The 16,664-nt window shown below is 43.6% G+C and overlaps 1 protein-coding gene across 1 annotated transcript in view; it reads right to left on the bottom strand.

Annotated features, from left to right (window-relative positions):
• Positions 1-6,933: 6,933 nt before the first annotated feature.
• The window catches only part of LOC110502647 (storkhead-box protein 1), a 51,585-nt gene continuing 41,854 nt past the window's right edge, over positions 6,934-16,664 (bottom strand). Inside the window, exons 2-4 of the mRNA XM_021580855.2 lie at positions 13,648-13,800; positions 8,688-11,547; positions 6,934-7,751 (exon numbers count right to left, since the gene is read on the bottom strand). Coding sequence (XP_021436530.2) covers positions 7,598-7,751; positions 8,688-11,547; positions 13,648-13,800 — 3,167 coding nt within the window. The 3' untranslated portion in view covers positions 6,934-7,597. The remainder of the gene's footprint in view (positions 7,752-8,687; positions 11,548-13,647; positions 13,801-16,664) is intronic.

Genomic DNA, 16,664 nt, shown 5'->3' with positions numbered 1-16,664 from the left:
TCAACGGTTTCTTGTCTGATTCCTGATTCTGTCATCTTGATATATAACACTTTGAAATGACACCCACAGACTTCCCATTTACATATTGACTCAGTTTGGGATGCCCTAAAAATACAATAGTTGTCCAGTGTTTATTTTTTATGTTCATGATTGAATCCGTGTCATTTGAAAACTACCACTTACAACTATTTGATGTGAGAATTTATGAATTATTTAAGTGATAATGTTTTCGCCTCCTCCCCACAGACTACTGTAAGCATCAGCTCATTTGGTCTTGATTTTTCAGACACCTGCCTACATTTGAGTCCACTTGGGGGCAGCCTTACATAAAGTAAAGTAACACTCCAGTGAAAATCTAATTTTTTAAAGCTCATATTCTGTTTTCTCATTTTCAATTCATGTTCTGAACTCGTCCCTTGTAGTTGTGGCCAAAGTATAAATTAGAGCAAATACTCAACCATCTAAAACTTATTTTTGAAAGAAAAAAACGTTTTTAAAAATGCTTGAAATGTGTTTCTAGCATTCAAGACTAGCTAGTAGCTAGCTAACAACAAAAATAACAAAACAATGGACAGAAATGACTCACGCTTGTAAAATAATAATTCTGCATTTATTTCTGTTCCATCATGTGTTTCCAAATCCTGAATCCATCTATACTGACTACAGGCATTAGAAAGTGGTACTTACTGTTGTCTCGTTTTGTAGGCTAAGAATGGCCTAAAACTTTGCATCCTCTAATTCATGAAAATGTGGTCATATAAGATATATATTAAAATGTATACATGTTTCCGAGGGAATTAACTTCCCATATGCCGGTTTTCAATGTATTTGATGGCCAAGAAGAAGTACGAATCAGAAAAGTTACTTAACTACTGAATGAACTATATCTTCCACCAGCTATGTATGTATGTCCCACTTTCAACACCTTGCCAGTCTACAAAAAAATCTATTAAATGGACATTTTTGGTAAATATTTCACTGAAATCTGGAACACAGGGAAGATACTTTAAGAGCTGGATTCAATCTGTATCACAGGAGATCCACTTTAAAATGTGAAGGTAATTTCTGATTGGGCTGACATATGCAGCATTTACCTTGAATGCATTCCCCCGAATGCGGGAAAATTGCCTTTAAATTTCAATTGCTTTAATGCATGGATCTTCCGCCATTCTTCTGCTATAGGTTACAGATTTAATCATTCAAGAAAATGATAGCCTTCCCTTGTAGTTGTAGTTAGGGCTGTGGCAGCATGACATTTTGTCAGCCGGTTATTGTTATGCAAAATACTGCCGGTCACAAGGTTAGGTTAATTAACATACAGTTTTTGCGAAAGTATTCGCCCCCCTTGAACTTTGCAACCTTTTGCCACATTTCAGGCTTCAAACATAAATATATAAAACTGTATTTTTTTGTGAAGAATCAACAACAAGTGGGACACAATCATGAAGTGGAACGACATTTATTGGATATTTCAAACTTTTTTAACAAATCAAAAACTGAAAAATTGGGCGTGCAAAATTATTCAGCCCCTTTACTTTCAGTGCAGCAAACTCTCTCCAGAAGTTCAGTGAGGATCTCTGAATGATCCAATGTTGACCTAAATGACTAATGATGATAAATACAATCCACCTGTGTGTAATCAAGTCTCCGTATAAATGCACCTGCACTGTGATAGTCTCAGAGGTCCGTTAAAAGCGCAGAGAGCATCATGAAGAACAAGGAACACACCAGGCAGGTCCGAGATACTGTTGTGAAGAAGTTTAAAGCCGGATTTGGATACAAAAAGATTTCCCAAGCTTTAAACATCCCAAGGAGCACTGTGCAAGCGATAATATTGAAATGGAAGGAGTATCAGACCACTGCAAATCTACCAAGACCTGGCCGTCCCTCTAAACTTTCAGCTCATACAAGGAGAAGACTGATCAGAGATGCAGCCAAGAGGCCCATGATCACTCTGGATGAACTGCAGAGATCTACAGCTGAGGTGGGAGACTCTGTCCATAGGACAACAATCAGTTGTATATTGCACAAATCTGGCCTTTATGGAAGAGTGGCAAGAAGAAAGCCATTTCTTAAAGATATCCATAAAAAGTGTCGTTTAAAGTTTGCCACAAGCCACCTGGGAGACACACCAAACATGTGGAAGAAGGTGCTCTGGTCAGATGAAACCTAAATTGAACTTTTTGGCAACAATGCAAAACGTTATGTTTGGCGTAAAAGCAACACAGCTCATCACCCTGAACACACCATCCCCACTGTCAAACATGGTGGTGGCAGCATCATGGTTTGGGCCTGCTTTTCTTCAGCAGGGACAGGGAAGATGGTTAAAATTGATGGGAAGATGGATGGAGCCAAATACAGGACCATTCTGGAAGAAAACCTGATGGAGTCTGCAAAAGACCTGAGACTGGGACGGAGATTTGTCTTCCAACAAGACAATGATCCAAAACATAAAGCAAAATCTACAATGGAATGGTTCAAAAATAAACATATCCAGGTGTTAGAATGGCCAAGTCAAAGTCCAGACCTGAATCCAATCGAGAATCTGTGGAAAGAACTGAAAACTGCTGTTCACAAATGCTCTCCATCCAACCTCACTGAGCTCGAGCTGTTTTGCAAGGAGGAATGGGAAAAAATGTCAGTCTCTCGATGTGAAAAACTGATAGAGACATACCCCAAGCGACTTACAGCTGTAATCGCAGCAAAAGGTGGCGCTACAAAGTATTAACTTAAGGGGGCTGAATAATTTTGTACGCCCAATTTTTCAGTTTTTGATTTGTTAAAAAAGTTTGAAATATCCAATAAATGTCGTTCCACTTCATGATTGTGTCCCACTTGTTGTTGATTCTTCACAAAAAAATACAGTTTTATATCTTTATGTTTGAAGCCTGAAATGTGGCAAAAGGTCGCAAAGTTCAAGGGGGCCGAATACTTTCGCAAGGCACTGTAAACACATTTAGTATCAAATTTGATTTGTCACATACATGGTTAGCAGATGTTAATGCGAGTGTAGCGAAATGTTTGTGCTTCTAGTTCCGACAATGCAGTAATATCCAATGAGTAATCTAACCTAACAATTTCACAACTACCTTTCTACCCTCTCCACTACTGTCCCGTCGATGTGGATAGGAGGGTGCTCCCTCTGCTGTCTCCTGAAGTCCACGATCATCTCCTTTGTTTTGTTGATGTTGAGTGTGAGGTTATTTTCCTGACACCACACTCCGAGGGCCCTCACCTCCTCCATGTAGGCTGTCTCTTTGTTGTTGGTAATCAAGCCTACCACTGTAGTGTCGTCTGCAAACTTGATGATTGAGTTGGAGGCGTGCATGGCCACGCAGTCGTGGGTGAAGAGGGAGAACAGGAGAGAGCTGAGAACGCAACCTTGTGGGGCCCCATTGTTCAGCGGGGTGGAGATGTTGTTACCTACCCTCACCACCTGGGGGCGGCCCGTCAGGAAGTCCAGGACCCAGTTGCACAGGGCGGGGTCGAGACCCAGGGTCTCGAGCTTGATGACGAGTTTGGTATGGTATGGTGTTGAATGCTGAGCTGTAGTCGATGAACAGCATTCTCACATAGGTATTCCTCTTGTTCAGATGGGATAGGGCAGTGTGCAGTGTGATTGCGTCGTCTGTGGACCTATTGGGGCGGTAAGCAAATTGGAGTGGGTCTAGGGTGTCAGGTAGGTTGGAGGTGATATGGTCCTTGACTAGTCTCTCAAAGCACTCCATGATGATGGAAGTGAGTGCTACGGGGTGATAGTCATTTAGTTCAGTTACCTTAGTATCTCCAGGCCTCCACGCATACAAGCTGCAAACAAGCCGCTGATGCGTGCTTTTGCTAAATCTATATTTAATTAAGTATAATAAATCAATTGAATATACACAATAAATCCATTATTTATTTTAGTCAGGTCTAAAGAAACCTGATATGAAGAAAATATATTTAAGAACAGAATGGTTGGCCTACTGTGTGTTATCTGGCTATGTTCCATGCCATAGACTGTAGGCTTGTTGGTTTAGCTGAAACATATGCGTATAAGTCATGCCATTGTTTTATATTATAGGATTTTATAGTAGGAAGAATATTTTGAACTAAACTGAATAAAATACTAAGGATATTTTTCCCATTACGGAGTGGGTGTGCATATGAAGTGTCTTTGAAGCAGGTCCTCCCTATATGATAGATTTAGAGTTATTTGGCAACTTAATTTGTGAATAATACAAACCTTAGAATGAATGTCTTAGAAATCAACACATATATGGCCTGCATGATGCTATTATCGGCTATTCCTAATTTGAGAAAGTAGAAAAAAAGCTTGCATTCTGTTCCTTGCCTCAAGCTGCACAGCTGTTCTCTCATCAATTTATCATATTGTCACCCATCAGACTATTCTCAATTAATCTTGTCTTTACTAATAAGTACAATTTGTTTAGATTTAGAATGAGCCATTAAGTGGGCAGAAACAAGTGCAGGAGAAAAAATACATGTTATCTGTATGCACGCAAATAGTGAATGGAGGCCGCGCACTTTCCCACCGGTCTTGTTCAATGATACGTCTTCGGTTTTATAGCTGAGCATGTGCGTAATATGAGCAGCTGAGAAATAAATACTATAACACTTATTTCACTCCACGCATCAACCACTGTTTGATGAGCATTATCTCGCTGCGCGACAGGTGATATTCCGCCCAAACTCTGTATGCCATGTTCTCACCAAACCTGTTCCTGCAGCTACCCAGTGCTTAAAGTTGTACTATGCAGAAATCGCTCCACCATGTCCTGGTTACCAAACTCTAATAGTACACCTGTTGGAGCGAACCATTGAGGAAAGCTCAGAATTACATGTAGATAGATAGGTTTGGCTGCTAGGCTGAAGTAGCAAGGACATGCACATTAAGAGAAGATGATACCCATGCCATATGACACCCAGACCATACTCTATTTTTGAAAGAATACATTAACCAAGACCATACGTGCATTCATGACAGCTGAACGTGCTATGGTCAGCAGAATACAGGAAGAAATATGTAGGCAAGATAGCTGATGACTAACACGTAAAACATAAGCATGCAATACATACATTATTTTTAGAACATGGAAAGAGTTCTGCCATCGTTATAACCAAAAGCAGATATGAGCGTTTAGTGGGCGTAAACAAGCAAAGAACTCAGAATATGAATTTAATGGTGGCAGACGAACGAAGGGGGAGTAACTTTATTTACATATGTGATGTACACAAATACTATGTATGCATAAAAGCAGAGCTAAGAAGGGGCGGCTATTCCGCGGACCAGCACGGCTCCTAATAACTTAAAGTCTACATTGAATTCACAAAGTTCTTCTGAGAGTATTATATTTCTGAAACAATTATCCACGACACACCTAATTTCAATTTAAGTGACAAAATAAGATAGTATAGTGTAGATAATCAGTGTACCAGCTATAATATATTTTCCATAACCAAACCCTTACGAAAAACGATTGCAGTCAGAGTGCAGCATAACTGCAGTGTGCTGTAAATACCGCATCCAAAATAACACTGTTTTTTTACTGCATTCATTTTGCAGTTAGATTGCAGTATTTAGAACAGATCTACCGCTTCTTAATCTTTATTTCAAGTTGAATGATAGATTTATAACTCAAATTGCTATGTGGATTTGGTCGGTTAGCCCAAAAAGTTACATATTGCCATATTGGGAAACCGAGTGAAATCTGTTCGGGAACGTGGTTTCACAACGAAACATATTTCAATAAACTGTTGACAGCCCTTCTGTGCGCTCGAGAAATAAATAAAGGAGAGATGGGAAACTCATTGTGGTGAGAAATGATGTAGGCTATAGCTAAAGGTGTGCCACCCAATTAATTATACAAATATAAAAATTCCCTATCAGAAGGCTATTCAAAATCGCTCGTGGATATAACATTTGGACCGTAGCATACGGTAACCAGTCCATCCATTATGCATAATAATACAGTCCACACTCAAAGGCGATTACTCGAATTTGTTTAATTTTGAAGTTGAGCCTAGACCAATTATGTACTAAAGACATCTTAAATCGGTTTTGTTTTGTGTTTTTCTGTCATGCATAATATGCGGTAGGCTGTGTATTGTATAACGGCACAATCATCATTTTAATTCCGTTTTTTTTTTCGGGCTTGGGCTCAAAAGCATATGCATAAGCTCTAATATGGATATGGGAGTTTTTAATGAATCATCACCTTAGAAAGCTGTCAATTTCATTGTTAGTCTTTGAAACAACATTTACAATGACCATGTTTTACACTCAGTTTCAACCGGCTGTTGAACTTCTTTTTTTCAAATGGATCACCAGTGGGGTGAGTTTTAAAAGCATGATACTGTTTTGATGTGATTTTCGATTGCATTTACATTGATGTCAGAGTGGTTAGAGGGACAATAGACCCCTTAGAACCAGGCCATTAGAACCTGTACTACCAAAGCATGTCCACAGTGCATAACAAGAAATTACCATGACTCAACAGTCACATGGAATTTGACTGTGGTCATGACTCATGACTGGTGGTGTGGTGGTAATATTGCCACCACAACAGCCCTCTAGCCTTCACATAACACTAAACCACATCCCATTCCTCCACCCATTCCACACTCCTAACGCTAGCTCCCCCAGAGACGGGGTGACATGGTTGGGGTTTCTCTTCCATGTACACCTCTTCACTGGAGCCTCCACCAACACCCAATGCTTAGCTTATCAGCTGTTTGCCAGGTTCAGTCTTTCCTGAGTGATGTGAATTTACTTTTTTGCCTTTCACTGGAATTCCTATTGTAAATCTAGTAATTTCAGGTGAAAGGTTAGGTAGTAGTAGAGTCACTTTATTTTCTTGTGAGTGTCATCCAATTTCTTAAAAAAAAAAAAAAATATGATAAAAGATATGATCCACACATTCAGCGAGGAGGTGGCTTATGGTGCATAAAGATTTATTTGTGTTACACATGGCGACAAGGAAAGAGGTGTGAAAATGAAGATGAAGGTTAAAGATCCAGTACTGAGTTATTTTGTCATCATTTTAGGCCAAGTTGAATGTAGTGAAAAACAATAGCAACTCAGAGTACAACCTGTTACTTCAACCCCACCAATCGATTGATCATGCATTTAACGTAGCCGATTCACCAGTCATTAGCCGAATACGTCTCAGGATATTCCTGTTAAATGTTATATACAGAATGGGAAAAGTAGACTATACATCTGTACAAAGACCTCCATTGGGGTAGGTTTGGAGTTGAGCACCCATAAATTACTGCTATAGACTGTAGCCCTGGAGGACAGGATATATAACCAGGCTAGACAATGAGGAAAGGTTAGAGGTTCACAGCAGATTTATGACAGCAGTGAAACAAATAGATGCTGTAAGTCCATAAAGACTGGGGTTGTGTACCCCATATCTGATAGCACAGTGTTCCTACTTCCCATGCTTTTTGGTGGTAGAAAAGAGGGAGCTGCATCAGAGGACTCATGGGCCCTAACACAGAGCTGCATCAGGGAGATCATAGTCCCTCACACAGAGCTGCATCGGGGAGCTCATGATCCCTCGCACGGAGCTGCATCAGGGGGCCTATGGTCTCATACGTTCATGACGGGTGTGAGCTGTAGCAGAGAGCTCTGTGGTCGCATGGCTGAGCTCTTGGAGTGCAGTTTCTCCAGGTTCTGTAGGAAACCTTGCCTATTTAGACTCTCCAGAATCCCTGTGTTGTTAGTTGCCAGACAAACACGGGTCCTGTAGGGAGAAACATAGAAGAACAGGGTGTAAATGCATGGATGGACACTTGTGTGCACATGAACACAAACTGGTCTGTGGGGATTGGGGAGATTAACCATATCAGTTGGATAGAAATACAATATGCAATACACCGTTAGTCACACACACTAACTATACTGTGAAATCCAAGTGAAAACAACTCTGCTCTTCACCACAAAAGGGGAAAAGCCAAGTACTTAAAGTTAAAGTTAATGGAAAAACTTTTGACCTTTTCCCCTTTCTTTGTTTTAAACATGAGGGTGTACCCATTCCAAAGTAATTACATTAATCACTATAATCATTCCCCTCTGTCTAAATACTGCCTGGTGTAATTGGCTATGGGGTGTTTGTTCAGCTTCATCTCCATTGACATGAAAAGGGAAGAGAGAGAAGGCACACCACCGACCAGGGCCATGGGTGATCTAACTACTCCCAGCCTTAGCTTATTTTCTGCATCTCCACATTCCTCCACCCTCCCTGGGCCAGCACTATAGGCTCTATAGCCTTTACCTCAGCCAAAGAAAGAGGCTAGGGTTACAGCTGGAGATAGAGGTCGAGGCCGCAGGCGAGAAGACAAATAAACAGGGGATTTAAGGGCCAAGTGCCTCTGTTATGTTTTCTGGTTGACTGGGACCTCACACAGGAGAGGATGTGAGGAAGATAGGTACTGCTGCCTAGAGGAGTTCCACTGAGTTGGCACTACAAATGAAGGCCATTCCTGGGGCATAGTCCTTTAAAATAGACTAATACTGATGAATATCATGGTCATTTAATAATATCTAGCTGGTGCCAAATTGTCACAATCACTCCACAAAATATAATGAGACCCTTTGTGAAAAGTGGTATTACTGCAATCCATAAAAAAAATGTGACGATGATGATCATCAAAATTTTAATACAAAGAAATAAACTCACCGTGGCGAGTCTATCCCGCTGTCTCCTGTGTTGCTCTGACTCTCCCCCGCCTCCCCCATTATCTCTCCCCGTCCAGCTCCACTGGGCATGCCCAGACTGGCACTTGAGGTCTGAGGGCCTCCTCTCTCCCCGAGGGTCTCAAAGACGCCCTTTTCCTCCTCCTCCTCTACTCCACACCCCCAGTGAGATGACTCCCTGTCCCCCTCGTCTGCTGATTTATGGAGGGTCTCAGCATCCGAGTCCACCTCGCTGGTCTGGCAGTAGTCAAAGATGCTGCTGTCTGCTGCCTCAGGTGGCTCTAAACCCTCTGGAGCTTCCAGGGAGAGGCTGGCGTCCTGTCTTCGCTCCCCCGGGATTGGAGCTCTTCGTCTGGGGATGGGATCACTGTGGATTCCTGGGGACGTGTGGCTGCGGTGGTTATGGGTAGAGCCGCTCACCCTGAACCACCTCTCCTCTTCCTGTCTTTGGGGGCTGTGGGGGGACAGAGGGGGGTCTTGGTGGATAGTGGAAGAGTGTTCCCCCGGAAAAGTGCTGTTCCAGTCTGCTTGGAGGGAATGGGGGTTGGGACAGTGGGGTTGGGGCTCGTGGTAAGGGGAGTGAGGTTGGTTGTGGTAGTGGGTGATAGTGTCTTGGTATATGGTCTTAGGATCGTGGTAGAGGGATTGAGAGTCACGATAATGAGACAGGTGTGTTTGATAGACCTCTCTGTTGTCAATGACTCCCTCCTCACTCAGATACAGAGAACTACAGGCATCCTCATCTTCTTCCTCTGCTCTCTGGTAAAACCTGTGATCATCTTCTATAAACTCATCACTCTCTATCATAAAGCCATTACTCTCCACTGCTAACCCATCACTGGCCCTTTGCCCATGCCCTGGACTCCTGTGGGCTCTACTGACACCACTGCTGTGTACCAGCCCATGTTGTTTGGGGGTGGTACTGCAGACCTGTTGGTGTGAGGAGAGCAGGTCAGGCCTGTGGGTTAGGTCTCCCTGTGTGTCTGTGTGTTTGAAGGAGTGCCTGCGATGCACAGCAGGCTTTGGCCAAGGCATGGCCTGGTCGTACGGGTGGGCAGGGACTGAGTCATAGGGGTGGGTACTAGGGAGGTTGGCATCAGAGTCCAGGGTTTGGATTGTTCCTGCTGGGTGTCTATGGTCTGTTGTACTGCCATATTCTACTTGCTGTTTCGTCCTATGCTTTCCCTCCTTCTCCTTCCCTCCCTCCCTGCTCTTCCTCCCTCTGTTCTTTCCCTCCCTCTGATATCTAACCTTGTCGTCCATCCTTAGTGTGCTGCTCTGTGGGTAAGCCGAGCTGTAGTCCAACGGTAATTCACTGGGTGGTTTGGTGTCAGAGAGGGGCAGGAGGAGGGGTTCGGTGGTGAACACCCTCTCGTGGAGACGATCACATGACCTGTCCTCGGCTGTATGAGACTTCCCAGCATACTGTGTGTCAGCAGAGGTTGCTTTTGCTTTGTGCGGGTCCCAGGATTTGGAGCGGTGTCCCGCTGGTTCTCTCCTCCCTCCTCCTGAAGTCTTTCCCTCTTTCCCCTCCTTCGCTTCCTTTCCCTCTCTCCTTCTCTGTTCTTTGTGGGTCATAGTAGGTGCCACAGTCTGGGTTGTGGCTGTATCTTTCCCAGGTGGTTGACCATCAAAGGGGTTGTCAATGCGTTTCTTATAGAGGCTTTTCCCCTCCACCGCTCCTGGCTCTTCTCTGTGGTCTAATTCATCAATAGGGACCTTTGGTCTGAGGCAAGAGGGGACCAGGTCCTCCCCGTCTGGGTCCACTTCCACACACACTGGGGCCTTAGTCTTCAGCCGGTCTCTCTGTTTCTCTCTGGAGGAATGGGCCCTTCTCTTACTGCGAGAGGCCTTGGAGGTAGATCTCCTGCCCCCAGCCCCTGCTCCTAGTCTGGCTCGGGAGGACTGGTGGTGTCTGGGCTTGGAGCAGTTTAGGATCTCAGTGGACATGCCCTTGTCCACACCCTTGTCCCCTCCGTCAACCCTGTCCCCCTTGTGCAACCCTCTGTCCCTTTCCACCCCTCTTTCCCCTCGTCTTTCCGTTTCCATCCCTCTCTCCACTCCTCTCTCCTCCAGTTTCTTCATTAGTACAGTGTGGCGTGTCAGGTTGTCAACAGTGAGCTCAGGGTTGATGCGTCTGATGATAGCGTGCTCCAGGTCTCTGGGCAGATTGTTCAGATCCTCCTCATCCCTCACTGGCCACTCCTCCGGAGGGAACTGACCTGAGAACAAGGCATATTCTTTCTTCACTTTCTCCTTCTTCCCTCCGTTCCTCCTGAAGAGGCTAAGGCCAAACCTCCTCCCTAGTTTCTCCTTGCCATCTTTGTCTTTGTCCTTACGGCTAGTGGCAGTGGTGGTCTTGCTGACCTCACTAATCTGGTAGTCTGCGGCCGTCGAGGTCGACTGGTGCTGGACTTGAGGCTTGTGGTCTCGAGGCCACTTCAGGCTCTTCCCTGTGCAATCGCTAATAGAAACAGAAACTGAGTGCTGGTCTGGGACAGATGGAGGAACCATGGCAGCTAAAGTGGCTGTAGTAGCAGCATTGGTCACGTTCTGGGCAGGGGCAAAGCAGCTGCAGGACTTGCAGTGGGTCACCAGGGGGGACTGTGGGTGGCTCTCCAGAGTGTCATTACTGAGCAGGTAGGTGATGGGGGGAGGGGAGGGCAACTCATTGTCTCCAGACCCTGAGGTCCACCAGCTCTTCTCTCTCACCAGGCTGTTGGTGATGAAGTAGGTCTGAGGAGTGACAATGAAGTAGCCCTCTCCTGTGTGGTAGATCTTCCTCTCTTTGATCAACGAGCCCAGAGCGTTGTACAGGATGTCTTGAGTAGGGATGGTCATCCCTGGCAAGGAGAGAGAGAGAAGTTCAGCCATATTAGTTACAGTTTATCTCCTTTAAATCCCTCAAAAGTTACTGTATATCTGCAGACAGGCTGAAAACTGCCAGTTGAGACTACAGTGCCTTGCGAAAGTATTCGGCCCCCTTGAACTTTGCGACCTTTTGCCACATTTCAGGCTTCAAACATAAAGATATAAAACTGTATTTTTTTGTGAAGAATCAACAACAAGTGGGACACAATCATGAAGTGAAACGACATTTATTGGATATTTCAAACTTTTTTAACAAATCAAAAACTGAAAAATTGGGCGTGCAAAATTATTCAGCCCCCTTAAGTTAATACTTTGTAGCGCCACCTTTTGCTGCGATTACAGCTGTAAGTAGCTTGGGGTATGTCTCTATCAGTTTTGCACATCGAGAGACTGACATTTTTTCCCATTCCTCCTTGCAAAACAGCTCGAGCTCAGTGAGGTTGGATGGAGAGCATTTGTGAACAGCAGTTTTCAGTTCTTTCCACAGATTCTCGATTGTATTCAGGTCTGGACTTTGACTTGGCCATTCTAACACCTGGATATGTTTATTTTTGAACCATTCCATTGTAGATTTTGCTTTATGTTTTGGATCATTGTCTTGTTGGAAGACAAATCTCCGTCCCAGTCTCAGGTCTTTTGCAGACTCCATCAGGTTTTCTTCCAGAATGGTCCTGTATTTGGCTCCATCCATCTTCCCATCAATTTTAACCATCTTCCCTGTCCCTGCTGAAGAAAAGCAGGCCCAAACCATGATGCTGCCACCACCATGTTTGACAGTGGGGATGGTGTGTTCAGGGTGATGAGCTGTGTTGCTTTTACGCCAAACATAACGTTTTGCATTGTTGCCAAAAAGTTCAATTTTGGTTTCATCTGACCAGAGCACCTTCTTCCACATGTTTGGTGTGTCTCCCAGGTGGCTTGTGGCAAACTTTAAACGACACTTTTTATGGATATCTTTAAGAAATGGCTTTCTTCTTGCAACACTTCCATAAAGGCCAGATTTGTGCAATATACGACTGATTGTTGTCCTATGGACAGAGTCTCCCACCTCAGCTGTAGATCTCTGCAGTTCATCCAGAGTGATCATGGGCCTCTTGGCTGCATCTCTGATCAGTCTTCTCCTTGCATGAGCTGAAAGTTTAGAGGGACGGCCAGGTCTTGGTAGATTTGCAGTGGTCTGATACTCCTTCCATTTCAATATTATCGCTTGCACAGTGCTCCTTGGGATGTTTAAAGCTTGGGAAATCTTTTTGTATCCAAATCCGGCTTTAAACTTCTTCACAACAGTACCTCGGACCTGCCTGGTGTGTTCCTTGTTCTTCATGATGCTCTCTGCGCTTTTAACAGACCTCTGAGACTATCACAGTGCAGGTGCATTTATACGGAGAATTGATTACACACAGGTGGATTGTATTTATCATCATTAGTCATTTAGGTAAACATTGGATCATTCAGAGATCCTCACTGAACTTCTGGAGAGAGTTTGCTGCACTGAAAGTAAAGGGGCTGAATAATTTTGCACGCCCAATTTTTCAGTTTTTGATTTGTTAAAAAAGTTTGAAATATCCAATAAATGTCGTTCCACTTCATGATTGTGTCCCACTTGTTGTTGATTCTTCATCAAAAAAATACAGTTTTATATCTTTATGTTTGAAGCCTGAAATGTGGCAAAAGGTCGCAAAGTTCAAGGGGGCCGAATACTTTCGCAAGGCACTGTAAGCGTTAGACCTAATACACTAATATCATTCTCCCCTTTTTTCCCAACTACAATTCCCCTTTTTCAGGAGCACCTGTGGTTGAATGTACTGTATGTTTTAACTTATTTATTTTGATTTAACCTTTATTTTAACTAGGCAAGTCAGTTGAGAACAAATTCTTATTTACAATGACGGCCTACCGGGGAACAGTGTGTTAATTGCCTTGTTCAGGGGCAGAACAACAGATTTTTTACCTTGTCAGCTCTGGGATTCGATCCAGCAACCTTTCGGTTAGTGTCCCAACGCTCTAACCACTAGGCTGCCTGTATGTAAGGACATGCCCTGAAGCTCTCCCCATACATCTGTATATGTTACCTTGGTGAGCCTTGGTCATGTGACTGATGAGGGCATCCTGGTTGACGGTGATGTTGGAGGAGTTCATGTCAGAGATGACACAGCATAGGACCTCGGCTAGAGGGATGAACTGAGACTGGGGCACTGGAGACATCTGCACTGGGGACAGGTCACCTGGAAAACACACACACACACACACACACTTAGACTGGTGAAACACACAAACATCTGTGTCACATCCACATCTGTTATTGTTGAGTTTTCATGTAGTAGCAATGTTATGACCACTGTTGGTCTTCAACAAGTCTGTTTTTGCCAGTCAAAATAACTTAATTCTGTCATGGTTGCAACTTTTACTTTGTGGTCTAGATCCTTTTTCCAGTAAAAATAATCCTGTCACGCCCAAGATGAGATTTCTGAATGTGGGTGGTCCAGTGAGTAATGTAGACCAGGCCTGACTTCCATTGGAATTCCATTAATACTGGGATGGATTGCGGTATTCCATATATGCTGGGAGCGACCACGGAATGTCATTACCCCCACAGAAGTGACCACAAGTTCTGCCTGCCAGGCTATCACATATCACCTCTATATCATACTGTGTCTTCAGCTGCTATAACCCGGCCACACACTTTTTGGAATTTTCTTGTGATCCAAGAAAAATACATAAACTAAATGTATGTTTAAAAGAGAGAAAGAGAGGGAGGGAGGAAGGGATGGCGGGAGAAAGAGAGAGCAGACTGTACCTCAGACTGTACCTAAAATGTCTGTCTCTCTCTCTGTCTCTTTGTCTGTCTCTCTCTCTCTCTCGCATGCACAAGTGAACACCAGTGGAGACTGCTGAGGGGAGGACAGCTCATAATAATGGCTGGAACGGAGGAAATTGAATATTTGATACCATTCCACTAATTCCACTCCAGCCATTACCAAGAGCCCGTTCTCCCCAATTAAGCTGTCACCAACCTCCCGTGGAGTGCACACTACACACACACACATCAAACCCACCCAACCAACCCGAGGGCTGACTGACAGCGTTCCAATGACATGATTCTAAGATCTGGAAGCCATCTCAGAGAGAAACCACAGGCCTTTGAAATCATAAAACAAACTCATTTCAAAACATAGCAGACATTTTAACATTTTAAGACTGATTCATCTCAGGACCAAAGACAATAAACTGCAGTGGAGTTCCTCACATACAGTAAAACAGTCAATTACCTGCCATACCAGCCTAGACTAGAAGGACTGAACTCCCTCAGGACTACAGGTTTTTTATAGTATTGCTTCAGTGTCTGTTTCTTTACTAACTGAAGATGCACAGACAGGGGGAGGAGAGACCGTGATGGTACGTGGGGGGGACAGAGCGGGAGAGAGAAAAGCGACAGGGAAACAGATGTGGAGAGAGAGAGGGGGAGATAACAAAACCATAAAGTTCCCCCCCCCTTAAAGGGATAGTTTCAAGTTTTAATGTCTCATAGGAAATATGAAATACACAATAATGTAAGTAAGTAAGCATACTACTGTGAGGGATATTTTATACTTGTACTTTTCTAATAACTCAGTTTTGTGTTCTATTCATGTGCTGTTCTAATAACCAATTTCTATGATCGTGCAAGTGACTGATTGAACGAATCCTCACTTATCAGTATCTGCAATTTGGCAGTACGCCCAGACCTTGTTTTGAGAACGAAAGATCTCAGTTTCAAGGTCTCAGCTTAGAGAGAAGAAGCCTCGTGAGATATTGGACGGTCACATGAATAAAGCAAACGTTAATTCATTATGAATGATGAATAAGCTAAATCATGCAAATATAACTTGTCTGTATATAAGAGAACTAACGGGACTACCCCAGGTGGAGCTCCTGATTGACATGTGTACTTGGTGCATTGAGTTGGTTGGAACCTCTCCAGCGCGCTGATAATAAAGGATGATTCATTCAAGATTGACTTCGAGTGTCCCTGGTGGTAATTTCTACGACATTTGTAAGAATTGCCACAACACTACATACAGGAAATATTTAAAAAGTCAGTTCCAATATAAATATTTACATGTGCAGGGATACTGGAGTGATGGAGGTAGATGTGTATAGGACTAAGGGGACTAGGCAACAGGATATGCGTTTAACAGAGTAGCGGCAGCTTGCATGTGAGTGGGTGTGCGTGCGGGTGTGGTGGGTCAGTATAAATGTACAGTACCAGTCAAAAGTTTGGGCAAACCTACTCATTCAAGGGTTTTTATTTATTTGTACTATTTTCTACTCTGTAGAATAATAGTGAAGACATCACAGCTATGAAATAACACATATGGAATCATGAAGTAACCAAAAAAGTGTTAAACAAATCAAATATATTTTATGTTTGAGGTTCTTCAAAGTAGCCACCCTTTGCCTTATTCACAACTTCCACCGAGGGTTTCTCCTCTCCCTGTTCGGGAGGTGCTCGTCGGTCGTCGTCGCCGGCCTACTAGCTACCACCGATCCATTTTTCTTTTTCGTTTGGTTCTGTCTGTTTCTTACACGTATGTTCTATTGAGTTAATTTCTGTGGGTTTATTAACCTTGATGCCTGCTGGTATTTTGTGCGGGATTATTTCTGTGTTTGTTTGGTGCGTGTGCTAGGTTGCGCCACAGGCTATTCTCACGGTCGTTTGAGCCATTGTGATTTATTTAGGAGTAGAATGTTTTTCCTCCTGTTGTCACTTCGTATTCCTATTTTGTTGGGTGCCTTCGTTGGGTTTGTTTCCCGACCAGTTTTGTTGTGTTTTGGGACTTCCCAAATAAGTATTTTCTATTTGGACCTCAGTGCTCTCCTGCTCCTGACTCTTGCACCCACCTCGTCCTAGTGAAGCATCTTACAGCCTTGATGACAGCTTTGCACACTCTTAGCATTCTCTCAACCAGGAGGTCGGGTGATTGTGGAAGCCAGGTCATCTGATGCAGCACTCCATCACTCTCCTTCTTGGTCAAATAGCCCTTACACAGCCTGGAGGTGTGTTTTGGGTCATTGTTCTGTTGAAAAACAAATGATAGTTCCACTAAGT

The sequence above is a fragment of the Oncorhynchus mykiss genome, chromosome 23 (genome assembly GCF_013265735.2).
Source record: "Oncorhynchus mykiss isolate Arlee chromosome 23, USDA_OmykA_1.1, whole genome shotgun sequence".
NCBI lineage: Eukaryota > Metazoa > Chordata > Actinopteri > Salmoniformes > Salmonidae > Oncorhynchus > Oncorhynchus mykiss.
This window is presented reverse-complemented; position numbering and strand designations above follow the sequence as displayed.